Source organism: Pelecanus crispus, unplaced genomic scaffold (assembly GCF_030463565.1).
Source record: "Pelecanus crispus isolate bPelCri1 unplaced genomic scaffold, bPelCri1.pri SCAFFOLD_172, whole genome shotgun sequence".
In the NCBI taxonomy this organism is placed as follows: Eukaryota; Metazoa; Chordata; class Aves; order Pelecaniformes; family Pelecanidae; genus Pelecanus; species Pelecanus crispus.
This window is the reverse complement of record NW_027461276.1, coordinates 40,896-60,792: the sequence shown is the minus strand read 5'-3', so window position 1 is coordinate 60,792 and position 19,897 is coordinate 40,896. Positions and strand designations below refer to the sequence as shown.

The 19,897-nt window shown below is 67.7% G+C and overlaps 3 protein-coding genes across 4 annotated transcripts; all 3 read right to left on the bottom strand.

Annotated features, from left to right (window-relative positions):
- Window positions 1-1,486: 1,486 nt before the first annotated feature.
- LOC104027773 (lysosomal acid glucosylceramidase) lies at window positions 1,487-4,952 on the bottom strand. The gene is made up of 10 exons (XM_075727345.1): window positions 4,886-4,952; window positions 4,507-4,698; window positions 4,278-4,424; window positions 4,020-4,153; window positions 3,504-3,676; window positions 3,168-3,402; window positions 2,155-2,379; window positions 1,914-2,077; window positions 1,704-1,829; window positions 1,487-1,626 (listed from the first exon to the last, which is right to left on the bottom strand). The coding sequence occupies exons 1-10, from the start codon at window positions 4,950-4,952 to the stop codon at window positions 1,521-1,523; spliced, it is 1,569 nt and encodes a 522-aa protein (XP_075583460.1). The 3' UTR covers window positions 1,487-1,520.
- Window positions 4,953-9,371: 4,419 nt separating this feature from the next.
- Window positions 9,372-12,264, bottom strand: LOC142596884 (lysosomal acid glucosylceramidase-like). The gene is made up of 10 exons (XM_075727344.1): window positions 12,201-12,264; window positions 11,821-12,012; window positions 11,598-11,744; window positions 11,344-11,477; window positions 11,085-11,257; window positions 10,746-10,983; window positions 10,350-10,574; window positions 9,887-10,050; window positions 9,608-9,733; window positions 9,372-9,474 (listed from the first exon to the last, which is right to left on the bottom strand). The coding sequence occupies exons 1-10, from the start codon at window positions 12,262-12,264 to the stop codon at window positions 9,372-9,374; spliced, it is 1,566 nt and encodes a 521-aa protein (XP_075583459.1).
- A 1,325-nt stretch (window positions 12,265-13,589) lies between these two features.
- On the bottom strand, window positions 13,590-18,368 carry LOC142596887 (protein ENTREP3-like). 2 transcript variants are annotated; one of them, XM_075727350.1, is made up of 12 exons: window positions 18,150-18,368; window positions 17,429-17,485; window positions 17,154-17,264; window positions 16,839-16,964; window positions 16,637-16,744; window positions 16,296-16,456; window positions 16,089-16,188; window positions 15,918-16,002; window positions 15,221-15,799; window positions 14,880-14,948; window positions 14,392-14,654; window positions 13,590-13,781 (listed from the first exon to the last, which is right to left on the bottom strand). In XM_075727350.1, exons 1-12 carry the CDS (start codon window positions 18,366-18,368, stop codon window positions 13,590-13,592), a joined length of 2,070 nt encoding a protein of 689 aa, XP_075583465.1. The 2 variants fall into 2 exon arrangements, with proteins under 2 accessions (XP_075583465.1, XP_075583466.1); XM_075727351.1 differs by having other exon boundaries at window positions 13,590-13,760.
- Window positions 18,369-19,897: the final 1,529 nt, after the last annotated feature.

Here is a 19,897-nt window from a genome sequence, read left to right as displayed (position 1 = left end):
GCCTGGCCCCGGTGTCCCCCTGATGCCACTTGTGTGGGTGGCCGGGGAGGCAGCCCCTCAACTGGGCACCGCTCTCCCAACTGCGGCCAGAGCAAGGACCCCCCCGGCACAGGCCGCAGCCGGTGGGGCCGATGGGGGCGATTCCTCCAGCCTCACCCCGGCCCCTCACACCCGTTGCCAGGGATGTCACATCCCTCACTTTCCCCGCCAGCTTTTCGGCGCGGAGGGAAGACACCAGCCCCGCGGCAGATGTGTTTCCAGATGGCCAGGGACCACGGAGCCCGCCCAGAGGGGCCGTGCCGAAGCATTTCCCTGCACACACATCCCCGAGCGCTGCTGAACATCTGGGGGTGCGGGGCTCCGTATGTGCCTTCCCTGCGCGGCAGAGCTTTGACGTACCTTGAGAAGCGCAGGCAGCCCAGCTGCTGTTTGGGCCAGCGCTACCCAGGAACGTCGATGAAAGCGCAGGACAGGCAGATGTGCTCCGTGAACAGGGCTGAGACAGAGCCTGGTGCCACCCTCATGCCGCACTCCAAGAAAACAGCTGTTAAACCTCTTTTTATTTTTTTTTTTTCCTTTTTCCCCAACATCAGCAACTCTGCAGCTCACACACAAGGCGAGTTTGCCAAGGAGCACTCTGGCTTTCTCATTCCAGGACTTCAAAGATGCTGGTAACGTTCCCAAAGGCTGGAGCAAGCAAATACTGCAACCGGTATTTAAAGAGAGCAAACAGGATGGCCAGGTAATTGCGGGCTGCCAGGTCGATGTCGGCCGCCGCCAGAATAGAGGGGACTCTGTCCGGGGGCCACACCAGTGGAAGGTGGCTGGGTGCGGCCGGCAGCGTGAGCTCTGGAAGAGATGGCATCAGCCTAATTTGTCTGTGAGGCTTAGTGGATGGGGACGCTGATATAATTTACTCAGCCTTTTTTACAATGTCTGTCCTGGTGCAACAGGACATTTGGATTTAAAAAAAAAAAAAAAAGTAGGCTGGGGAAAACCAACAGTACATATGAAACAAATCAAGAGCTGGCAAGTGGCTGAGGCTCCAGCTGTAGCGATAAACAAGGCAGCCACACGCGGGCCATGGGGATGGAGCCCTCCGGGGCACCCCTTGCCCTTCACTGCCTCTCCGAGGAAAACCGAGCCATTTCCGAGAGTGTAGAGGAAACACTGACGGGGACGGCGCATACCGGAGGGAGCACGTCACGGCTTTACTTGGCACCCAAGACACACGCGAAGGTTTCAAGGGAGCCACGTGTGGAAGCATGGTCCAGGAGACGGTGCAGCAGGAGTTTTCAGGGGGCTGGGGGGTGCTGGGGAGGGAGGGGGAGGCTGGGAAGCGCCAGCAGCAGCAACCCCACACCGGAAGCACACGCGGCCCCTTGCACGGTCCCTCCCGCACCCCCAGCAGTGGGTCACCACCCACTTCCACCGCTGAAGGATGCTGGAAAGGATGGGGGGAAGAGCTGACCCTCGCAGACCCCCAGCCACTCGGCGCCGTCCCAGCGCTGCCCTGGCCATCACTGCTGGTGCCACAGGTAGGTCTGGATGGAGTTGGCTGGAGCCACGGTCTCAATGAAACCAACGGCAGGATCCCGGATCCCGAACGGCACATCCCAGCCAAACCTGGGGGGCAAGAGGGGCTGAGCAGGTTGGCACGGCTGGGGCTGAGCATCCTCACGTGCCCCCCTGCCCCTGCTGACCTGTTGAGGACCACCAGGACGAGGGCCCCGTCAGGGCGCAGGACGGCCACGTGCTCCAGCTGACAGATGAGGCATCGGCGGCTGCTGTGCAGCCCCACGCGCCGGGAGCCCTCGGGGATGAACTTGCTGCAGGGAGAGGAGCAGGAGAGGGATCGTGCCCCGCAGTCTCGGGCTGGCGGCAGCACCTGAGCCCCCCCAGCCCCGACCCACCTGAAGTGCCCCATGTGATAGAACATGGGCTGCTTGTAGAAGACGTCCTTGCTGCTGTCCACGATGACGGGGCTGTCCACATAGTTCTTGACCCAGTTGGGGCCCCCCTCCAGGTCCAGGGCCAGGTTCCAGTCGGTCCAGCCGGCCACAAAGTGGTTCAGGACCTGGGCAGGTGGGGAAGGGGCTGAGCTGGGCTGAGCCAGGCCCCCGGCCCCGGGCGGGCAGTGCCGGGGGGCCGTACCGTCAGGATGCTGTGGCTGTAGCGGTTTCCTCGCTCCCAGCAGCCCAGGCACACGGAGAACCGAAGGGTGAGGAAGCCGCTGCAGGCCTCCGTGTAGAGGAGAAAATGGTCAGGGAAGAGCTTGTGGGTGGCCTCCAGGCTGCAGCTGGCCGGGATGATGCCGTCCAGGTACCAGTGAACCCCCACGCCAGCAACATAGCGGGCAGCAGTGGCATTGCCCAGGACCTGGTGGGGCAGAGGAGATGCCTCACACCAGGGCCACCAGCACCCTGAGCCCCGCAGGGATGGACACACAGACCCCAAATGCTGGTGGGGTCTCCTAGGGCCACCTGCCTCCCCTCTTGTGTGCTGCTGTGGGCACTGCGGGCTCCCGCGCCTGCAGCCCCCTCCCTTCAGCACCTGCACCCCGAGCAGCAAGCCACAAGCAGCACCCTGATGTGGCTCTGGCACCCCGCTGGGCACAGAGCAATGGGGGGTGGGGGCAGACATGCCCCTTGGTGGGCTCCTCGCCCCCCCGCATGGCTCCTGCTGCTGCCTGGGCCTCCCTTCGCATCCCCCCGCCCAGGGTGCTCTTGCACCATGGCCCTGCCTGGTCCCCAGGTGCTGCCGGTTTGAGATGAGGGAGGGACGCGGTGCAGCTCCAGCCTCCCTCGAGGCAAGGGCAGGAGCACGTTTTATTTTCTTTCCTTTTAGTTTAAGGTAATTCCCACAAACAGCTCTTCAGCGTTGCAAAGGGTAAGCCAAATCAGCCGAAACTCTGCCTGGAGAAGGTGCTGGCATGCCGGCAGCGGGAATCCAGGATGCAGATGCCGCCTCCTGTCCCTGCTTCCAGGCACACACGGAGGTGGTTGCTACCGAATTAGCCGGCTCCGGCTGCCTCTCCGGCAGGCCCGGTTCGCCTCCTGCTCTCTCTAGGGCTGGGAGCAGCTGCTGGCTTAATTTTCAGCTAAAACCCAAGGCTTGGGTGGGACATGGAGTGGAGGAGGAGGAAAGAGCCAGGCTTTGCTCTTCACCGCTTTGGCCCAGTGCGGGAGGTGGATACGCTGGTCGTCCAGGACGATGAGCCGGGTGCGGTGGGGGCTGCGGGCCAGCGCAGGGCCCAGGTCACGGACGACGAAGTCCCGCTGTTGTGCGGCAGTGAAGACAAGGGTGGGGAACTGGGGGGGCGTGAGGATCGCTGCGAGGGGCTCATTCTGCGCCGTCACCGCCCAGAAGGTCACGTTGTACTTGGCGTATTCGTCCAGGAACCTGGTGCGGGGAAGGGGGGGCAGCGTCAGCCGTGCCTGCCCACCCTCTGCCCACCCTCGCCCCCTGCGGTCCTCGAGTGCCCCGGCTCCAGGGAACCGTACTTGATGAAGTAGTTGGCCCAGGTCTTGTGGTACTTGTCCCCCGCCTGCCCCTTCAGCGTGCCCTTCCCGCGGACGTCCCCGTTACTCTTCAGCCAGCCTGGGGAGGTCCAGGGGCTGGCGTACAGCGACAGCAGCCGCCCACTCATGGCTGAGGCTCGGTGCAGGAGCGGGATCTGCAGGAGGGGGCAGAGGGACCGGCTCAGCTCCAGGTGCAGTCCCCCAAAACCACACGGCCCAGCGCGGGAGGAAGAGGAGCACTCAGGGGTCCTCTGTGAGGAAAGGCAGCCTGCAAGCACCACCCCATAGCATGGCACCCCAGCTCCGCACCCTGCCAGCGCCAGCTGGGATGCGCCAGGACGTGCCACAGAGGAGGTGCCGGCTCCCACGGGCTGTCCCCATGCACCCTGCCACCGTGTGCGGGGCTTGGCAGCGCCTGGTCACGGGCGTCCCAGCACGCACAGGAGCTCCGGCGGGAGAGGGGACAGGGTGCTGATGGCAGTGGCTTCAGCCTCCCACCTTCATCTTCACATCCTCCTCTGCCAGCCTGAAGTGCTTCAGCTCGTAGTCGTGGGGGACATCGTCATAGCTGTAGGGGCGCACGGAGAAGTCGCTGCAAGCCATGGGGAGCCGGATGAGGTTGTACTCAATCCCTGCGGAGCAGGAAAGGCATCAAGCGGTGCTGGAGCCAGCGCCCAGGTGATGGCTGTCCCTGCAGCGAGGACAGGAGCAGCCGCCTCCAAGCTGCCCCACGCTGCTGGTGCCCTCATTGCTCACCGTTCTGAGAGAAATACGAGCACAGCAGGTTGTCCTGGGCCGGCTGCGACAGCCCCAGGATGTTCAGGGCAGCAGCATCGGAGAGGGACCCGCCGAAGCCCTTCACGTGCTGGTACAGTGTGGAGACGTTGACCGTCAGCAGCAGCCCTGCGAGGGAGACCCCAGCTCAGCTCGCAGTGCCCGGGGGTCCTGTGCTGGCACCCACTGCCCGCCCAGCCGCAGCGGGTACCTGGGGTGCGCAGGCTGTGCTGGAAGCTCCCCTCGCTGCACTCCAGCCGCTTGCCAGCCTTGCTGCTCTCGTATTTGACGTAGGTGCCCGGGGCCGGCAGGACCACGGGGTCCAGCGTGTCGCAGTACGTGGCGTTGCAGACGCACACCATGGCATCGCGGCCAAAGTACTTGGGGCTGCAGGGCCGGGCGCCTGGGGGGCATGGGCAGGTTGGGGGCAGCCGCCGGCTCGGGGACGCATCCCTGCCAGAGCTCTCCTGCTGCCCCAGAGCGCTGCCTCTGCCCCCGTGCTCTGCGCCCTGTCACCTCCCCGGGCACCCCTGCTCCTGCGCCCAAGCCACACTGTCCCACTGCCACCCCCGCGACGTCCCGGCGCTCACCTGCAGCCCGAGGCACTGCCTGCAGCAGCGGTGGCAGCAGCCAGCCCAGGACGCTGACAGCCCTCATGGCCCCTCTGTGTCCCTCCAGCTCCAGTGGGTCCCGGGGAGCAGCGCCTGCAAGCGGGGGCACCCTCAGCCGAGGCAGGCGCAGGAGGGGGTGGACGGACAGGCTGCGGTCCCCAGCCGGATCAGCACCGTCTCCTCTGCCCCCACGCCTCCTTCTGCTGCTGGGGAGCTCCTGCCACACGCTCCGTCCTCCCCCCCGCCCCCCGCAAAGACCCTCACCTTGCGGGAAGGTGCAGTGGGTCCATCCCTCCCAGGAGCCCACAGCCCACCCACCTCTGCCCTGGCTGCTCCCCGACCTGCACTGCTGCCAGCCCTCCTCCTCCTCAGGCAGCTCCAGCCTCCGTACCTCACCTTTACGGGGAGCCACTTCCAGACCTCCCTCCGCAGCACACCCTCTCCCACCCCCACAGCTCCTCCTTGCTCTCCTCCCGGCCCATACCTACCGCTGCTCTTGGACCTGGCCCGTCGTACATCTCCTCGCCACGGGGCCAGCGTCGGGGAACAGCCTTCCGCTGCCAGGCAAGGGCCTCAGCCCCCAGAGACGAGAGATGGGGACATCATGCTGGCAGCTCTGGCTATGCAAAAGGCCGCACCAGCACAGGGAGATCCAGCGCCTCTGAGAACCCACTGCAATTCCCTGAAGGAAGAGCTGATTTTTTTGTTTTGTCAGGCAGGGTCTGGATGAATCCCTGGAAGCACAGCAGAGCCCACAGGCAGGCTCACAGGCACCGCAGGCTGTCCTGCTAACGAGCAATAACAGCACCTCGGGCGATTTACCCCTGCCCATCACCCCGGTTCCTCCAGGTCCCCCCCAGGAGCTGCTGTGGTTGCGCGCCCAGCATGGGGAGAGTCCAGGACCCCCAGGCGAGGATGGCAAACGTGGCTGCACGGCCCAGCGCAGCAAAAGGACCCTCCAGGTGCAGCCACACAGGAGCCAGGGCTGCTGCCATACCCTGCTCGAGCCTTCTGCATTGCTCGTCCCACCTCAGCACACACCATGGAAGCAGCAGCAGCAGCAAGCTGGCAGTTGCCCCAGCTCCTTCACAGGCAGGGCCACGCTCTGGCCCCTGGCAATGGCGGCCATGGCTGCGCTGTCAAGTCAAACCCACAGAGGGGAACCTGCTGCCCCGAGACCAGCCGTGCCAGAAGCAGAGCTCTGCTCCTCCGTCCCTGGTGACAAACCGCTCCAGGAGCGCTCCCTGCTCCTCCGAGAGCAGCCCTCCCAGTCCGAGGAGCCAGGGCGGAACTGGGCCGGCTCACCCAGGCACACAGACACTGCCTGACCCCGGTCCCATCGCCCAGGACGTGCCCGCTCCTGCGGACACGCGTGCATGCGCCCATGGCTGCGGGGATGCCCTTGGCATCTCCCCGCAGGGCTGGCCTAGGGGGACAGCCAGGTCCCAGCCACTGCTCCTCCGGCTCAAGAGCATCGGACACAGGGGCTCGCAGTTTCCCTCCACAGAGTTAAACCACTCCGTTAGCTCTCCCTCTCCGGGTGGAGCAGCACTTCATGACTAATTTTCTCCTTTTCTGGCATATCAGATGCAGCTGCGGGGCAATTCAATTCACCAAAGTTCCTCCTACCCTCCAGTGCTGCCCTGCCATAGTCCTGTGCCTCTGCCCGCGGCGCGGGGCCAAGCCACGGGGCGCCGGGGCCTGCTGCCACCGGGGAAGGGGCGGACGGGGCTGGGCAGCCCCTGGTTACGCCTCATGGGGCAAACAGTCAGCCCTGGAAGGACGCTCCCGGTCCTGAGCTGTCCCTCTGCCCCATGGGTCTCCCACCCCCAGCTGTGACTAACATGCCAGCCGGCTGCTACACCCAGGCCTAATAAGCCCCAGTTTTGGGGAGGGGTTAATAGGTCAGCCCCTGCCACCCCACGGGGATCAGCTGCCTCCTGGCCCCCTGCCAGCCGCCCAGGACCCCCCCACCCCCATACACCCCTTCCCTCCCCGATTTACCGTCCGGCTCTGCCTGCCCACCGCCAGCCACAGCCCCGCAGCCGGCTCTGGTCCCCACAGCCCCCCCAGCTCCTGGGAGCAAAAACACTGCGGAGGCTGCTGGAGCTCATCCTGATCGACACTGGCTGATAAGAGCTTCCTGCTGAGCAGGAAAAGTGAGACCCAGGGGAAGGGCAACACCTCAGTGCAGAGCGGGTGGCACGGGAGACGCTGGGCAGCCCCACCAAATCCTCTCAAAGCCACTTCTTGCTGCTGCTCCCAGCACGCTGGCTTTCTCACAGCGCTCGCAGAGCTGCCTGGCAGCAGGCAGGGGAGCCTTGGGGGGGTAAATTTTGTCCAGCCAGTGGGGATGGGGACCCTGGGAAGACAGAGCTGAGGCTGAGCTGCTTTTACAGGGATCACAACTCCGAAAACATTGGTGCTAAAGTGGGAGTCGGGTGCGCAGCGCCTTGATGCGGTGTCGTGGCAGCAGCTCCGGCTCCAGGGTCCTGCCAGGCAGGAGCCCTTGGCCCCGAGCACGGGGAGGCCCAGCCCGTGCTGGTGGTTACTGGTTCCAGCCCAGCTACTGGGGGGTCCTGCCCTCCCAGCCCCAGCAGCCAGCACGCACCCCAAAATGAGCCAACGCTTTGCACAAGAATTACTGAGCCAAACCCCGCGACGCTGGAGGATTCGCCCCCTCTGCACTTAACCCAGAGCTGGTCGGTCCTTCAGAGCCAAGCAGAGCATGGGGACGAGGGCACGTGTCCCAGGATGGTTCAGCATCCAGACATCGGCTTTTATTACCGGGGCTGGTAAAACGTTAAAGGAAGCTGGTCAGTAGGAACCTGGGGGAGAAGCAGCAGGTGGAGGAGCAGTGCTGCCCCGGGGCACAGGGATGTGAGAGCAGGGCTCACTGTCGCTGTGATCCTGGAGAAATATTTCCCTCTTGTGGACAAACACGAAGAGCCTCGGGGCAGGAGCAGGCTGCCTGTGCCCCTTGCAGAGCCAGCTCTTGCCAGGGCTCGACAACCCGCCGTGGTGCAGGGGCCCAGGGCTCGGGGCCCAGAGCCGTGTCCCGGCGGCACCACGGCGCAGGACATGCCAGCTCCCCAGCGTGACCCTGTCATGCACTCACCCGCTGCCCCGAGCGCCGTCGGAGCCAGCGTTGGGCTGTGCCCGGCCCACGCAGCGTCGCTGCTGTCAGCCCTGACGGCGTACCCAGGCCCCAGCCCGCCTGCCTCGACCCGGCCGACCCGGCTCAGCCCAGCAGCCCCAGCCTCCCTTCCTCACCCTGCCTGCAATTGTGACCTCCCTGCCCCGATCCTTCACTCAGCACATCCCTCCGAGCTCCCAGGCTCCTTCCTGGGTGTGCCCATACTCGGCACCCACTCCTGGCCCCGTGCCCACTTGCTCAAGCTGCCCTGGCTCCGCGGTGGGTGCTGAGTCCCTGGTGCACCCTGAGCCTCCTCATCACAGCGGGAACTGCTTTGCCGCGTCCCTGTGGGGGACAGCACCTCCCAGTACAGGGCTGCTGCAGCCTGGCCGGCATCCCTCTCCCTGCAAAGCCCCGGGAGAAGCTTGCAGATACCCATGCAGAGCCGGCTCGTACCCTGAACCCACCATGCTGTGACGCTGGAGCTGGTTCTGTCTCCAGCCCCGACCCTGGGGAGCACCCTGCACCCTGGGCTGGGTGAGAGATGATCCACACACACCCCCTGCCCAGCATTTGGGCTGCAAGTGGCTCCAGCTTGGCAGGAAAAGCAGAGAAAGCTGAAGCTTGACTGCAATCCCTGCCCAGGGCTTCCAGCAAGGCAGGCGTCTGGGCGCTTCGCTCCCCACCCCTGCTCCAGGACCCAGAGCATCCATGTGGCAGGGTAAATCCTGAGCTGCCTGCTGGTTCCTAAACCTGCCCGCAAAGGCAGCGGGAAAGCACTGGGGCTCGGCTTGTCCCCCTGCCAGGCGGCACGTGCTTGAGGAGCAGATTGGAGCCTGGAGCACCGCCCTGGCAGGGTGAGCCCCGCCGCCAGTTGCGGTGGGGAGAGCAGCAGGGGTGGGCAGGGAGAGCAGCCGCCCCGCGGGGCTTCAGGTGCTCTGCGCTGCTTTTGGGACTCCCATGGGCTCCGTGCCCAGGCGGCACCCAGCCACAGCGCCCGGGAGCAGGGGAGGGACCTGGATGTTTCTCTTCCAGCCACAGACATAGAGGCAGCATGAGCGTTTAATGTTGGAGCAGCAGCAAACAGCGTTCACAGCCTGTGGGATCTCCACCCTGAGGGGCACCGGTGCTCCCGGCCCTCCTGCATGTGCGTGGCGCTCCCGGACCTGGCTCACTCCTCCAGCTCGCCCAAGCACTCAGCTCTGTCGCGGTGCAGACAGCGGTGAGCTGCCGCCTCTGCGTTCCCGGCCCGAGCCTGTGGGCAGCATGGGCCACTCTCCTGGCCCGGCTCGGGCCGGCCACTGGCCAGCCATGGGGATCCCAGCCCCGTCACTGCCGCTGCCAGAGGTAGGTCTGGATGGAGCTGGCCGGAGCCACAGCTGCGATGAGGCCAACAGTATCAGCCAGCCCGAAGGTGATGTTCTGCAGGGACCTGGAGGGAGAGGAGCAGTGGGGTCAGACCTGCAGCACCAGCGGTGCACAAGGCCCAGCGGGACGAACGACACGCACACACACGGCCCGGCAGGACGGGGTCCCAGGCTCGCAGGCCGTGCTGCATCGCTCACCGGTTCAGAACCACCACCACCACGGCACCATCGGGGCGCAGCAAAGCTGTGTACTCCAAGTCCGTCTTCTTGGACTCTTTGGAGGCAACAAGTCCCACGCGCTGGGAGCCCTCGGGGATGAACTTGCTGCACAAACAAGAAGCAACCCAAAGAAGGGAGTCAGACCCCAGAAGAGCTCCTCTCCCAACAAACCTGCCCTGCTCCCCTCCCGACAAGCTGCTACTACAACCATGGAGCTGGAGCCCGGGCAGCTGAGTGTGTTGGGGGGCCCCAACCCACCTGAAGTGCCCCATGTGATAGAACATGGGCTGCTTGTAGAAGATGCCTTCGCTGGTGTCCACGATGACGGGGCTGTCCACGTAGTTCTTGACCCAGTTGGGACCCCCCTCCAGGTCCAGGGCCAGGTTCCAGTCGGTCCAGCCGGCCACAAAGTGGTTCAGGTTCTGCAACAGGACAGCCCAGACGTCTGCCCACAGAGTGCGGTGCCGACAGGAGAGGGAACGCCCCGGCAGCCCTCTCTGGGGCCCACCGCACAGGGCGACATAGAATCATAGAATAGTTTAGGTTGGAAAAGACCTAGGTTGGATCATCCAGTCCAACCATTAACCTAACAATACCAAGTCCCCACTAAACCAATTAAAGGTAGACTAGACTAAACCATGTCCCAAAGTGCCACGTCTGCCCGTTTTTTGAACGCTTCCAGGGATGGTGACTCCACCACCTCTTGACATGGGGGCCTCACCGTCAGGATGCTGTGGCTGTACTGGTTCCCCCGCTCCCAGCAGCCCAGGATCACGTCCCTCTCCCAGAAATGGGCCCCGATGCACGCCTCTGTGGCCAGGATGAAGTAGTCAGGGAAGAGCTCATGAGTGGGCACCACTGTGTCCTGTATGGGACCGATGAAGTCCAGGTACCAGTGGATGCCAATGCCGTGGACGTAGCGAGCTGCCTCTTCATCCTCCAGGACCTGGCAGAGAGAAAAGCTGGCCACCACCGGGTCCCGTGGGGCAGAGAGCCAGCACCCCAGCCCTCACACTGTGGGACGGAGCGGCTGAGCCCTCCGCAGGGACATGCTGTGCCAGCAGGTCTAGGGCTCCGTCCCGGCTTGCCGTGCTGGCCGACCCCACGCCACGCTCACCACTTTGGCCCAGTGTGGGAGGTGGAGCCGGTTGTCGTCCAGGATGATGAGCTGGACATGGCGGTGGGAGCTGTTGGCCAGCGCGGGGCCCAGGTCCTGTGCAATGAAGTCCCGCTGCTGCTCGGCTGTGAAGCCCAGGCACTGGAAGGGGTAGTTGTTGATCAGCCCGGCTGAGGGCTCGTTCTCCGCTGTCACTGCCCAGAAGGTCAGGTTGTGCTTGGCGTATTCGTCCAGGAACCTGGGCGCCGGGGAGAGGGGTGAGCCGTGGGGTCTCCCGGGTGCCACTGCTGAGGATCCCCTGGGCGTCTCCCCCGTCCCCTCGCACCAGGCGCTCCTTACCGTACAAAGTAGTTGGCCCAGGTCTTGTGGTACTTGTCCCCCGCCTGCCCCTTCAGCGTGCCCTTCCCCACAAAGGACTCGCTGGTCTTCATCCAGGTTGGGGAGGTCCAGGGGCTGGCATACAGTGACAGCGGCCGCTTGCTCATGGCCAAGGCTCGGTGCAGGAGCGGGATCTGCAGGAGGGGGCAGAGGGACCACCTGAGCTGAGTCCCTGCACCCACCCCCCCCAGAGCCCACCCTGCTCCCTCCCACCGCTCGCCTTCAGCTTTGTGTCTTCGTCTCGCAGGCTGAAGTGGGCGAGCTCGTAGTCGAAGGGAATGTCGTCGTAGGTGTAGGCATGGAGGGAGAAGTCGCAGCTGGCCATAGGGAGCCGGACAAGGTTGTACTCCAGCCCTGCCAGGCACAGTGGGGTGGGATGGGCAGAGGTGGGCAGTGGAACAGGGGGTCTCCAAGCCCTGCCAGAGGCCCGCAAGGTCCATCCCTCCCCCCTCCCGCCTCCCCTGATGTTCTCACCTTCCTCAGAGAAGTATGAGCGCAGCAGGTGATCCTGGGCTGTTTCTGGCAGGGAAAGGATGTTCATGGCAGCCGCATCAGTGATGGAGCCGCCGAAACCCTTCACGTGCTGGTAGCGCTGCGTCGTGTCCACGGTCAGGACGAGGTCTGCAAGGAGGGAAGCCGGTCTGACGGCGGGTTGCAGGCAGGGTCCAGCCCGTCTCTGCCAGCCACAGATGGGTACCTGGGGCATGCAGGCTGTGCTGGAAGCTCCCCTCGCTGCGCTCCAGCCGCTTGCCAGCCTTGCTGCTCTCGTATTTGACGTAGGTGCCCGGGGCCGGCAGGACCACGGGGTCCAGCGTGTCGCAGTACGTGGCGTTGCAGACACACACCATGGCATCGCGGCCAAAGTACTTGGGGCTGCAGGGCCGGGCGCCTGGGGGGCATGGGCAGGGTGGGGGCAGCCGCCGGCTCGGGGACGCGTCCCTGCCAGAGCTCTCCTGCTGCCCCGGAGCGCTGCCTCTGCCCCCGTGCTCTGCGCCCTGTCACCTCCCCGGGCACCCCAGCTCCTGCGCTGCCCCCATCCCCCCGACGCCCCCCGCCCACTGCCATCCCGGTGCTCACCTGCGGCCCGGTGCAGGGCCTGCAGCAGCAGCAACAGCCAGCCCAGGGCACCGGCGGCCCCCATGGCCCCTCGGCGGCCCCCGGCGGGTCCCGGGGCGCAGGGCCTGCGAGCAGCGGCACGGTCGGAGCCCCCGGTCCTGGCGTCACCCCGAGCCGGTCCCGGCCGCCCGGCCTCTCCCGCCGCCCTGGCCCCGCTGCCGGCCTCGCCTTTAAGGGCGCCCGGGCTTCCCGTTCCGCCCACGCCCCGGGCGCCGGTGCAGGAGCGGCACCGGCACTGGGCGGGCTGGGCCCCGGTTGGGCAAGAGAGCGGGCGCGGGCCCGGCCCTACCCCCGCGACGGTAACGGGGTGCAGGGGCGGCGGGGCCGTTCACCCCCAACCCCCCGGCACGGGGGGGACCCCGGGAGGCGCAGGCGGGCACCGGCCCGGTTGGGCAACGCGCTGCGGCCCCGCGACCAGCGCCGGTACCGGCCGTCCCCGGCTGCGGACCCGGCCGGGCCGCCCGCGCCCACGGAGCCGCTACCGGGGACCGGGGCGCCCGGGGACCCGCCCCGCCGCTCACGTGACCGGTCAGCTGACCCGCGCGCCCCGCCCCTTCCCGCCGGCGCCACCGGTCCCAGGGCCCCGGGCTGCGGCCAGCACCTTTATTCGGTCTCTAGCGAGGGGCAGCGCGGGACCGGCCCCGCTACGCGGCCCCGGGCGCAGCCGGGCGGGGGGACCGGGCGGGGGCGGGCACGGCCAGCGCGGGGGACTGGGGACCGGGCACGGCCGGTGTGGGGACGGGGCTGAGGGGCGGGACCGGGGACCAGGGACCGGGGACAAGCACGGCTGGCGCAGGGGACGGGCACGGCTGGCACAGGGGACAGGGCAGGGGACAGGCACAGCCGGCACAGGGGACAGGGCAGCGGACGGGCACAGCCAGCACCGGGGCCAGGGCATGGCCAGGACAGGGGACAGGGCAGGGGACAGGCACGACTGGCACAGGGGACAGGGCAGGGGACAGGCACAGCCATCCCAGGGTACAGACACAGCTGGCACAGGGGACAGGCACGGCCAGCGTGGGGGGGGACAGGGCAGGGGACAGGCACGGCCACCCCAGGGCAGAGGCATGGCTGGCACAGCAGCAGGCACAGCCAGCAAGAGGAGACAGGGCAGGGGACAGGCACAGCTCTCTCGGCCCCCCAGCAGACACCCCAGGGGACCAGCCCCTCGCCCTGGCCGTGCCTGGGGAAGGGGCCCAGGAGAGGCCCCAGGGCAGCGGCGCAGGACGCAGCCCCGCCGGGGCAGCAGCAGTGTCCAAGCAATGTCCGAGGGCCCTGGCCCAGAGCGGGGCCCCCCCTCTGCACCGGGAGGGTCCCCACAGAGGCCACGCCGTGGGTGGGGGTGCGCTGTCAGAGGACGCTCTCCTTGCAGGTCCCGCTGAGGCTCCGTGGGCGGCTGCGCTCCAGCTGGCGGGCGGACAGGAGCCGGCGCAGGGATGAGGTGGAGCTCAGGTCCCCGCAGCTCTGCAGGTGGATGCCTTCGTGGGGCCGCTCCGCTCCTGGCCAGGCGCTCCAGGGAACCTGCAACCCCGTGGGGACAGGCTGCAGCCGCGCAGCCGGCACCCCAGCCCATGGCACCCCTGCCCATGGCACCCCTGCCCGCGGCACCCCACGCTCACCCGCCCCGCGGGACAGCCCACGCTCCGGGGGCGGCCGGGCAGGCACGTGAGGCAGGACAGCAGGGGTGCCAAGGGATGGCGGAGGCGTGTGTCATGCATGTACGCTGTCATTAAGGATGGGCTCGTTCCTGGCAGGGCCTCCTGGGCTGCGCAAGGTCTCCAGCGTCCTGTAAGCCGAAGCTGGGACATCCCAGCAACTGCCTCCGGGCTGCAGTGACTCAGGGGCAAAGCCAAAGCCGTTGCGACACGCACGATTTTCCTGCTTGCAGCTACAGCGAGGGCCAAGGGGAAGGGGCCACCATGCCAAGAAGGGCTGGGCGAGGACAACGCCACAGGAGGGAGGCTCTGCCTGCAGCCCCTGCCTGCGGCGGGTGTGCCGACACCACAGGGTGCGTGGCAGGGGGATGGAGACCCCAGAAGGGCCAGCGTGACGGTGCTGATGGGGGCTGGAGAGTGGGAGAGGGTGTGGATGGGGCTCCCTTGGAAAGGGGAGCTGCCCCTGTCCCCTGGGCACCGCAGCTGCCGGAGCTCACCTGCTTGTGCCCCTGGGAGCTGTGCCCAGGCGCCTCCACGCCGGCAGCCGGGCTGCGCTTGGGTCGCTGCAGGAACCTGGCCACCAGCCCGCGGGTGCCCCGGCAGACCTTGAGGTCCCCCAGGGAGCGGGTTGTTGTCTTCGACAGCTGCTGCATCACCTTCTTGGAGGGCAGCAGCTTGCTCTTCCCTGCCAAGCCGGCCCGGAGCAGTGGGGGGGAGTCACAGTGCGAACGGCGGAGCAGGCAGGCCTCCGAGCACAGCCCTGCAGAGATGCCGCTGTTGGATGCTGGGACCCTGCTCCCGGTGGGACCCATCCCTGCAGCCCCTGGGGGTCCTGTCTCCCCTCCCCAGCCAGTAGGAACGGTACCACGGCGGGTCTCTGTCATCCCAGCCCCCCTGGGGTCAGTCCCAGCCCCAAAGGGCTGCAGAAGCACTCCCCCACCCTCCCCACTTCCCTGTATATCCCTGTACGTCCTGGTACCCTGACCTGTATCCGCAGAGGAGTTGGACACGGTGTCCTCCAGTGCTTTGGTATAAAGTAATTCCCTGAAATCTGCTGGGAGCAGAAAGAGCACACTCAGGCTTTGGCAGCGCCCGCACTGCTGTGCGGCCCACCAGCCCCGGCAGCACGACCCCCCCAGCATCTCCCTCCCAGCCCAGCACCCCCCGCCTGCTCCCCCCATTCCCCTGGGACAGCCGCCCACCTCAGATGGGCTCTAATCCCGCCAGGCCACAGAGAAACACAGCCAAAACCCATGGCACATCCCAGCTGCACCGGTCAGACACAGCCGCATGCACGTCCCCGCTCCGGCAGCCATTGCCACCTACCAGCATCACCGGCCGTCAGGACGCCGGGGTCACTGTGCGACCTCACGAGCAGACGCTGGCTCAGCCCTGGGGCTGGGGACGAGGGGCAGGAGGTCTCGCTGTTGCGCCGTGGGTGGCAGAGGTGCCCGGCGCCGGGCCCCGCGGGGCAGCCACCCCTGCGCCCCTGCAGCGAGCCCTTCTCCTTGAGCCGCACCTCGGGGAAGCAGGGGCCAACGCAGCGGGCCAGTCCCTCCAGGCGATTGCAGCTGTGGGTGACTGCCCCCCCCACCAAGATGCCGTCGTGGCCGGGCTCCGCTGTGGAGCAGGAGTAGGAGCGCTCCCCCCGCACCCGGGGCTGTGGCGTCTCCTCGAAGGGCCCCTGCAAGCCCAGCGTGGGGCTGCGCGCGTGGTGGCTGCACTGCACACAGTCCACGCTCAGGCAGTAGTCCGCGCGGCTGCGCTGGATGGAGCGGAAGAGGACGTAGTCCACGGAGCGCATGGAGCCCTGCAGCTCCAGCAGGCATGAGTCCTCTGAGGGGCTGCTGTCCCCGGGGATGTCCATGATCTCAGACATGATCAGGGACCCGCTGTCCATGGACACTGCAAGGAGCGGAGTGGGCGTGGGTGAAGAGCTGCCGGTTAGGGCTGGTCCTGCCATGGCCCCTCTCCCATCCCACTGATGCTCCTGGCCCGAGGCATGCCGACGGGGCACACTCACCTTCTCCGCTGAGCACGATGGAAGGCACGCGGTCGCAGGTGCAGGCGTGCGAGCCATCTGTCAGCTGTGTGTCAAACAGGGTGGCCTGTGGGATGGTGCGGTCAGGGCACAGGCAGAGCAGGAGCCCAGCCCTGCCTAGCCACCCCCTGTCTGCAGTCCCCCGTCTCCCACCTGGCTGTCCCCCCGCAGCCCCATCACGGTCTCATAGGATGGGGGGAAGTCAGTTGGGTAGAGGGGCACGGGGCTGTCCATGGAGCCATTGTAAGTGATACTGCAGAAGCAAGAGCAGAAAAGCCACGTTGGGTGGGACGAGCCCTGCCTGGGGGCAAATGGGCCGCCCACTCCTGCGCCGCGGTGGCCCCACTGCCAGCCGGGTACCTCTGCGCATCAGTCTCGGAGCTGCAGGTGTACTCGGGCGGGTAGTAGGGGGGTGGTGGCACGGGGGGCACAAACTCCTCAAAGTCCATCATGCTCTGCAGAAAGGTGTCGGGGGGGGACGTGCATTCCAGCGTCATGGAGCTCGAGCGCTGGGGGACCAGCTGCAGGGAGAGGAGGGAGAGCTGGGACCCCCAGCCCAGAGATCCAGCAAGAGATGCATGTCCTGTGACTTAATCTGCACCCAGCTGGGGCCGGGTCCTGCCCTGGCACCCCTGGGCCCTACCAGCCTGGGAGCGCTGCTCCCCAGCCCCGTCTGCTCCTGGGCTGGGGCTGGGACTCACCACATGGACGATGTCGAGGGAGAAGATCTGGATGCAGCACACAACAGCAGAGAGCGTGCAGATGATGGTGGAGAAGATGGTCAAGCCGCAGACGCTGAAGAGGAGATCCTGGGGAGGAGCGGGACGAGTTGCAGATGCCCGCAGAGCGTGGCGGGACGTGCGGCTGCTCCCCGGGGAGTCCTTGCCCCCCTGGGTCCCCCACCTTGAGTGCCACGCGGATGCTCCGGCAGTCGGGGTTGGGGAACATGGTCAGCATCTCGCTCTGCTGGCTGCAGGAGGCAGGCAGAGGCTCCGAGTGGGCCTGGCAGCAGACACACGAGTCCCTCTCCTGGGGACAAGGAACACCGTAGGGACCTCTGGATGCCGTGCTCCCCCCCCCGAGAGCCACTGGTGCGTCCAGCCACTAGACCCTGTGCTCCACAGCTGCCCGTGTCCCCAGAGCCCTGCAGCCAGAGACGAGCTGCGCTCAGCTGCCCGGGCACGCAGGGGCACCGCAGCAGCCCCCAGCCAGCCTCACCCTCTCGCAGGCCTCCAGGGACTTCACCAGCTGCGCGTTCTGGCAGGACAGGATGGACCCAGCGAGGCTCAGCATGACACCCAGCACCGACAGCAACGTGAAGAAGGTGATCTGCAGCAGGGAGGAGAGGGGCTGCCAGCTGGGCAGGGCTGCGGAGCAGGGAGCCAACGCACGTGGCTGCACATCTGGGGGTACGTGGGGCCGCTTGGTCCCCCCCGCGCTGCCCTCCCCAGCCTGGCCCCCTGTCTGCGGAGGGGTCAACTCCAAACACCTACCACCAGCGTGAGCGGCCGCTTCCAGGAGACAATGCCAACGAGACCAGACAGCGCCAGCTGCAGACACACAAGCCCGGGGATGAGGATGAGGAGGGGTCTCTGCCAGGCAGTGGGCCCCAGAGCAGCCCCCGCCCTTGGGCAGAGCCCCCCAAGCCCTGCGGGCCCAGAGCCGGCCCAGGAGCAGCCTCAGTGCCGCAAGCCTGGAGAAACTGCTGATTCAAGGCACTGGGGAGCCTGGGGACTGCGGGCAGCTCCATGCTGGGCAGTGAACCCGGGCTGGGATCTGTGTGTGCCATGGGGGCACAGTGGGGGACCCCAGGCCTTCCAGGGCCCTGCCCTCACCCCGTGTACAGCAGGCAGAGCATCCCGCCACTGGGCTCGGGAGCAGGGCAGGGCTGCCCGGTCCCCCGCCCTGCTGCCACTGCAGCACCCCACGCACCCCTCCCTGCCTGCGGCTGCACAAACTCACTCAGGGTTTGTCCAGAAGCGTGTCGCCTCAAGACGCATACCCCGGATAGCCCCCCTCGCTCTGGGGTCCCCGTCCTTCACCCCCGGGATTCTCCCACAATGCTCCGTGGCAGCCATGGGCACAGGGTGCGGGAGCAGCGGGGCTACACTCCCCTGGGACCGGCGGCAAATTGAGCATCCAGGGAGCCCCACGGACCCAGCAGAGCAGCTCTGTGCCAGACCCCTCCAACTGCTGCCCCGGCCCCAGACTCACCGAGAAGCCGGCCCAAGACGGGCAGGAGTGCCGGATCTTGGCGGAGGGTGTGATGGTGGCCGCCACCAGGCTGAAGGTGACGATCAGGACACCCAGGATCACTTGGATGAAGCCCAGCACCAGCAGGATCTGCAGCCAGGTCCGCTGGACGGGGAGGTGGGTGAGGCTGCGAGACGTGCGGCCGGTCAGCGAGCGGCTGGAGTCGCTGGGGGAGGGCATGGCTGGCCCGGGCGGCGAGCCGGGGCAACCGGCCCCCGAGCCCCGGGGCGACCGGCGGCACCGCGCCAGGACGGGGCCGGCCCGGGGGCAGCAGGAACGGACGCTCTGCGGGAACGGGCCGGGCTCCACCTTTCGCCTCCCCGAGGATGCTGACGGCGGCTCTTCCCTGCCCCCCCCCGCCCCGCGGGGCAGCGCCCACGCGGGACGCGGGGCCCCCAGAAGCTCCGCGGGGGTGTCCTGGGAACAGAACCGGCCTCAGCGGTACCTCCGCATCCCGGCCGGGGAGCGCGGCCCCGGGGCTTCCTCCTCTCTCGCCGTCCCTGCAGCGCCGGGCCCCCGCCGCGGGATCATGCCGCCCTGCGGAGCCCGAGAACCGCCGCCCGGGACGCGGGGCCCGGGCCAGGCCGCCGGCCCCCGGGGCAGCGCCGGGAGACGGGAGCCGCGGGCCGGGCAGCGGGCGAGGGTCCGGCCGCCGCCCGGGAGCATCCTCCAGGGGCAGCGGGCGCGGGGGCCGGGGCGCCCGGGGAGGCGGGGGAGTCCCGCTGCCGGGAGCCCCCCCCGGCCCCGGGCCGGCACCGGCGGGCGGCTACCGGCGGGCTCGGCGCCCCACGCCCCGCAGCCCCGGCCCGGCGCGGAGCGGCTGGCGGGGACGCCCGGGCGGGGAGATGCTGCGGGGAGCGCGGCCGAGCATCGCCCCCGCCGAGCCCCGGCGGCGGCCTCCGGGATCCCCGCTCCGCCGGGGCCGGTGGCCGCGGCAGGAGGCGGGCGGCAGAGCGGGCGCGGCCGAGGCGCAGGGCAGCTCCGGGCACCTCCCGCCGCCGCCCGCACCCCCGGCAGCTCGGGCCGCGCCCGCCCCGGGGCCGCCCCTGCGGCACGCCGGGAGCTGTAGTCCGGGCCCGCCCCAGCGGGAGGCCCCGGCGCTCCCGCCCGCTCCCCTCTGCAAGGCACGGAGGCGGCGGCACGCAGTGAAACTTCGTTTATTCCTTAAATAAAACCTGAAGGCGGCTCGGCCTCGGGCACAGCAACACGCAGGAGGCCGCGGCAGGAGCTGCCCCACGGGGGGGGAACGGCCGCGGCCGGAGCAGGGACCACCGCCGGCGCCCACGGATGAAGGCACGGACCCTCTCGCCAGCCCAGGGGCAGCAGGGACAAACCCGGGAGCGTTGGAGAGGAGATGGGGCAAAGCAGAACTCGTGAGACTCATCCCAGCAGCATCAGGGCCCCCCCGGACCCCGGTACCTGGGAGGGGGGCCAGCGGGGACACGGGGCAGGTGTTGGGCAGCGTGTGCACAGGGCCTGGCTCAGCCCACAAGTAGGGGACAGAGGGCCCTGGGGAAGGGGCAGGCGCTGGATGAAGGGTGTGGGGGGAAGCGAGGGGGTTCTGGCCCCAGGCAGGCAGAGAAGGGGAAGGGAGACGCTGCTCCCCGCCTTGCTGGAGGCGAGGGGGTACCAGGAGCCCTCCTCCGTGCCCAGCCCAGCTTTACGGTTCACCGCATGCAGTGCTGGACGGCTGCAGCTGGGCACACAGG